The following is a 6,393-nucleotide window of genomic DNA, read 5'->3' on the forward strand; positions in this document are numbered from 1 at the left end:
TGAGAATGATGAGGGCAATGAATTTACAAATGTGCTTTACACAATTGATGTATGTATGGATTGTGGTAAGAGTTGTATGAGCCCCTAATAAAATGATTTTTTTAAAAAGAGAACCTCTTTGGGGGCAAGACCGGGCCGAAAGTAGGAACCTGATAAAGTTCTGACTGAATAAGTGAACGAGTGAATGGTAGGCCCAACTTATATCTAATTCTCTAAAGGTAGGTTGAGACTAACAGCAAAGCAAGTGCTTTACGATTCAGGCACCAGACACGACAGTTAAAGCAATATATTCAAGGAGGCACAATAAGAGGAATATAGCACAATTATGTCTGAAAACCCCAGTGGAGTCCCTGGCTTTCTTTTGCTGTGGTCCCACAAACCAGCGCTCCTCTAGATTCCTCTCCTTGGCGGGAATCCTGTTAGCGACAGGACGTCAATTTAATAAATCCCAAATGTGTTTCTCCAGGAAATCACAGAGAAATCTCAAAAGCACTAAGCATGCTTATTCTGATATTTTAAAAAACCTAAATATAGCATTATCTACTCTATGAAATGCACCCCAAAGCAGCTGTGCAGCCAGTGGGTGTTGGAGGGGCAGCTCTAATTAGCTTCCATGCATTAGGACGTAGCGCTGCTCCTCAGCTGGTCAAAAGCAGCTCCGGCTTATCACCTTAGGGATGGGCTAGTAAAGTTCCTTTCGTGCCTAAACGTTGACTGGAGGAGGGTGTCTACAGGGACAGCCCGGCTTGCTTGGAATGGAATAGCAATTCATGGTATCGATACAGAAGCCATCTTGACTTCATTTTGCGGTGCTAGTCCGGTTCAAAGGAGCCCAAGGGGGGCGCGGGGTACGTGGTCAGCCACTCACCGAATGATTGGTAGGTGGAACCCACCCCGTAGCTTCTTGGGAGAAAGACCTGGTGATCTGCTTCGCTAAAGGTCAGTGTCAAGAAACCCTATGGAGATGGTTCTCCACTGTCCTATGGAATCACTAGAGAGGCAGTCAATGTCAACGGCACCCAAGAACAACACTCTAGCCTTGTCGTTAGCATTCTATGCGTAATAGAATGAGCTACTGCCTAGTCCTGCCCTCCTTCACAACCGTTGCTCTGTGTGAGCCTAGGGTTGTAGCTGCTGTGTCAATCCATCTCACGGAGCATCTTCCTCTTCTGTGCTGGCCCTCGACTTTACCAAGCATGATGTCCTTTCTCCAAGGTCTGGTCTCCCTTGATAATCTTTCCAAAGTAGGTGGGACAAAGTCTTACCACTGTCGCTTCTAAGGAGCAGTCTGGCTGCACTTCTTCTAAGACTGGTTCTTCTGGCAGTCCACATTCTTCACCAACACTAATTCCCAGGCATTGATTCTTCATTGGTCTTCCTTTTTTAATGTCCAACTTTCGCATGTATATGAGGTGACTGAAAATACTTGGGTCAAGCACATCTTTGCCTTCAAAGTGGTGTCTTTGCTTTGTCACCACCTTACAGAGGTCTTCTGGAGCAGTTTTGCCCAATGCAGCACACTATTTAATTTCACGACTGTTGCCTCCGTGGCCGCAGCTCTGGGATTCTGTTTACCATGATTTTTCAATATAAGGAATGCCCAGCCAGAACCCATTTAACAATCCTCACTGAAGCCAGCATTAAAGAGAAACAAGGGCTCCAATCGGATGTAAGGGTTTAGAAAAGAGGTACAAGTAGGCTTGATACAATTCATATATGGATTGTTATGAGAACTGTAAGAACCCCCAATAAAATGATCTTTAAAATAAAAATGAACTGTGCTGAAGAAAAAAAAGAGAGAAGAGAATCAAACTGATGCACAGGAAAGGTGCATTTTAATTGCTATAACTAAGACTTTAACTATTTGGTAAAACTACGAAGAGATTGGAAAAGAATGAGTGATGGAGTGATTAAAGTTATTTATCATAGAAAAGACAACCAGGATCCAGAGAGTGGGTTTAGCATCCTCCAGCTAGGAGGAGCCCTGGATCAGACCCTAACAACGAATCCCAGGCTCCCTCCACCCCACTGAGCCGGGAGCGGAGGCAGGTCATCTTCTCAGCTTCTGGACACTGGGCAGTGGCGCTGCTGTATACAGCAGCAGGACAGGCCAACCCCAGACCCGCTGCACTGTGGTCACTGACAGTTGATACTCAGAAGAACCACAATGGAGTATCTTTGCGGAGGGCATTTGCCAAGACAGAGGGTTGATCAAATCGCTCTATTTGGAGAATTATTAATTAAACTCAGAGCCAAGGTGATTCGTCAGCAGGCTTACCTAGTTCTGGGGGCAGAACGGTCAGGCGGTTGCCCTGAATGTGCAGCTCCTTAAGCTGAGTAAGCTCCCCAGTTTCCTTGGGCAGTGAGATCAGGTCGTTATCCCTGAGGCTGAGCTAAAGATAAGAAAACAAGGAGTTGTCAAAAGAGTTTTCACACAAAGGGCCCCTCAGCACAACCCCTTTCCTCTCCCGTACCCTCTCTCCTTTTAAGACCCAATCCTTTCCATGTATTTACAAGTGTCGGCGGATCAACAAGAAACCGTATCGGGAGTAGTGGTTTATTCCTGCAAAATAAACCTTACTCCTTCCCAAATTGACTTGATTCTACTCCTACAAAGGCTGCGAGAGTGAATTGATTTTCTAAGAATTTAGATAAATTACTTACTATCTGCAACTTTGTGAGCTTCCCAATATCTGGCGGCAGGATTTCAAAATCGTTGTCACTTAGATAGAGTGCACGCAGGGTGGCTGCAAATTAAACAGCAATATATAAACAAGGTGGCACGGAACCCAACCGTTTGAGGTCTGATCAATACAAGGGAGTCAGCTTTGATTAATGACCCTGCCTTGGTGAAAAGCCGGTGACAGACCTCGGGCTCACAATCATAACAAGCAGGTCAAGCTCAGATTTACTGGCTTCTTGTATGGCTGGGGTGTTCAGGAAAACATCTATATCCAAGGGGATTGACACAATTAACAACTGTGGCACCAGAGGTCGTTGGCACAGAGTTTCCATACATTTTCAGCAAAGACAGTTATTTTTCTCTATTACTTCCGATCCCCATTTATTCCTCCATTTGCATCCAGAGTAAAACAAAGAAAGGCACTGTGTCACTTATATCAATACACAGAGCAAAAGGGCTCTTTCATGTAAATAAAACTATCCTGAAAAAAAGAAAGAAAGTCTTTCAAGAGAGAGAGCCAGGCCAGCTCACCATGTCCATATCAGGCTGCTTGCCATTACTGGCTTTCACAGCCTCAAGACAAAAGGAAAGAGAAGATAAAGGGCCTACAACAAGGATGCCCAGTTGAGTTTAAACAGGGAAGCATAACTGGGCCCTACAGGACCTCTGTAGCACCACCCTAAAAGGAAGAACATAACAAATGTTTTCGACATCGTTTGTTTAATTGCAGGGCAATGTTTTTTAATCCAGCTGAACTATATGTTAATATATGTAACTAGAACAAGTTCTAAAACCCCAAACCAGGATACCTGGCACAAGAAAATATTTTAGAGCTGGTTTCAGGTGCTTGAGAAAAGTCTGGGAGAGACAATATGCATTAAGAAGGAGGAGGCTAAAAAAAATTCAAAGTCTAGTTCAGAAAACGCAGAATTTCTGGATATTACATATGTCCCTATTTTGAAGTAATAGGAAACTCCCATAAGGGATGCTAAACTTTCTTCACTCTTTCTGGTATGAGTCCCCAAAGGTTTTTTATCTAATTTTTGAGAGTATCTTCAGGAACAACTTGGTTTTCAGGTGAAAGGATAAAGGGTACTCATTTTTAATGAACAAATACTTAATGTATGGTTGCATATGGGTCAAAATAAACTAACTCAGTAAAGGGTCTTTTTAAAGACATAAAACGAGAATCCTGGCTGAAAAATTCTAAAACTAAGTTACTAGTTTATTAATGGACCTTTATAAATAATTGATTGGAATATGTTTGGCAAACGTCTTACACAAAGATAATGGCAATATGGGAAGAAGCAAGAGGCCTGGGGGGGGCACCGCTTTAAAAGAAAGTCAAGTTTCTGGGCTAAACTTGAGACTGGGTCTCATCTATGTCCATGATCTCTATTAGAAAGTTAATATGGCATTACTAAGTCCACTTCATCCCAATGGTGTCAGATGGCTATATATCAAATATACATACTGCTGAGCTATGCAGGAATATTACAAGAGAATCTATAAAGAAAAAAATATATATGTCTAATAATTCCACTTAGCGTTTGGGTCCGGGCAAATAAATTTTACCTTGAGAACACAAGGTACCATTCTAAGGAGATTTATGGAATTAAAAGTTTCTTACTAAGGTAGAAGAAGTTTCCTGGAAGAGAATTTTCATTCAAGTTGTTGTAAGTCAAGTCAAGGACCTCAAGAGCTGGTAGAGAGCCAAATCCTCGAGGCAAAGTGTTCAGCCTGTTCATGCTGTAGTTGAGAAGAAGAAACTCTTAAGACGTCACACACAAAGTAGACACACACCCACTTAAATCCCAGTACATCCATACCTTATTTTATTGTGCTTTGCTTTATTGTGATTCACAGACCGTGTTTTTTACAAATTTTCGACAACCCTGCATCGAGCAAGTCTGTCAGTGCTGTTTTTAGCCAACAGCATGTGTCTGAGTGTCATATTTTGGTACTTCACACAATACTTCAAATCTTTTCAAATTTCAAACGTTTTGCCTTGGTGGTGCTGTCGGGTAAGCAATGGACTGCTAACTGCAAGGTTGTTGGTTCAAACTCACCAGTCATTCTGCAGGACAAAGTTGAGGCTTTCTGTTCTTATGAAGATTCACAAAGTCTTGGAATCCTTATATAGGGCTGCTATGAGTTGGAAGTGAGTTTTAGAGTATCATGAATAGATTACAGTATAGTATAAATATACCTTTTTATATGCTCTGGGAAGTCAAATATTTGTGCAGCTTGCTTTATTGAAACATGCCCTTGACCACAGTGGTCCAGACCCAGATCTACACTCTCTCCAAGGAATGCCTGTTCGCAATACTTAACCTGGCTCTGTATTGCAGGGTGAATCATCATGCACGAAAGACCGAAAGCTCAAAGGGGTATTGATGTTCTATAATCACCTTCTGCTATTTAATCAGCTTAGTAATTTTAATTTTGGTAGAGAACGTGCATGTTGATGAAACATCAGAAAATTTCCTAGTGGTAATTTATTCCAAAGGTGAAGCTTTTCACAAAGAAACATAAATCATTACAAAATGTCCTCTATGATAGGAATATGTCTATCTGCATATAAGGAAACACCATCAATACAACCAATATTAAAATTTATGCACCAACCACAAAAGCTAGTGATAAAACAATTGAAGAATTCTATCAATGTCTTCAGTCCTAAATTAACCAAACATGCAATCAAGATGCATTGATAATTATTGACAATTGGAATACAAAACTTGGAAACAAAGAAGAGGGAATAGTAGTTGGAAAATATAGTCTTGGTGATAGAAAAAAAAAGTTGGAGATCCCATGATAGAACTTTGTAAGATCAATGGCTTTTTCTTCACAAATACTTTTTTCAATAACCCAAAAGACTACACAGGTGGACTCCTCCAGATCCGCAGAAATCAAACTGACCACATTTGTGGGAAGAGTCAATGAAGAAGCTCAATATCAGCAGCTACAAAGAGGCCAAAGGCTGGCTGTGGCTCAGACCATCAATTGCTCATATGTAAGTTCATATTGTAGCTGAAGAAATTAAAATAAGTCCATAAGCGACAAAATATGGCCTTGAGTATATCCCACACAAATCTGGAGGATACCTTGAGAACTTACTTGGTGCATTAAACTCTAAAGACAGAAGTCTTGATGTGCTGTGGGCTGCTACAAAGAGCATCATACATGAAGAAAGCAAAGCATCAGATGCTGAAACTTGCCCTTAATCACAGAGTAGCTAAGGCAAATAGAATAAATGATGATGTCAAAGAGCTAAATAGAAAATCTCAAAGCGCATCTCAAGAAGACAAAGTAAAAAAATAAAATAAAAAGAAGACAAAGTAAAATATTATAATGAAATAGGCAAAGACGTAGCATTATAAAACCAAAAAGGGAGAACACACATAGCTTATCTTTAGCTGAAAGAACTAAAGAAAAAAATTTGAGCCCCTTGCAGTATTGCAAGATTCTATAGACAAAATACTGAACGATACAGAAAGTATCAAAAGAAGATGGAAAGAACATACAGAGTCACCGTACTAAAAAGAACTCATTGATATTAAACCATTTCAAGAAGTAGCATATGAGCAAGAACCAAGAGAACTTTTTTTTTTTAATTTTAAAAATCATTTTATTAGGGCTTCTTACAGTTTTTTGGGGGGTTATCATATATTTATATATTTTTTTAAAAATCAATTTTTGGGGGTCAT

General features: G+C 40.5%; 1 protein-coding gene across 1 annotated transcript in view; it reads right to left on the minus strand.

Annotated features, from left to right (window-relative positions):
* The window catches only part of RSU1 (Ras suppressor protein 1), a 220,632-nt gene that overhangs the window by 154,907 nt on the left and 59,332 nt on the right, over positions 1 to 6,393 (minus strand). Inside the window, exons 5-7 of the mRNA XM_004712614.3 lie at positions 4,314 to 4,432; positions 2,665 to 2,747; positions 2,279 to 2,393 (exon numbers count right to left, since the gene is read on the minus strand). Coding sequence (XP_004712671.3) covers positions 2,279 to 2,393; positions 2,665 to 2,747; positions 4,314 to 4,432 — 317 coding nt within the window. The remainder of the gene's footprint in view (positions 1 to 2,278; positions 2,394 to 2,664; positions 2,748 to 4,313; positions 4,433 to 6,393) is intronic.

Source organism: Echinops telfairi, unplaced genomic scaffold (genome assembly GCF_000313985.2).
Source record: "Echinops telfairi isolate 266 unplaced genomic scaffold, ASM31398v2 ScPeMD7_7473;HRSCAF=8511, whole genome shotgun sequence".
Taxonomy (NCBI): Eukaryota; Metazoa; Chordata; class Mammalia; order Afrosoricida; family Tenrecidae; genus Echinops; species Echinops telfairi.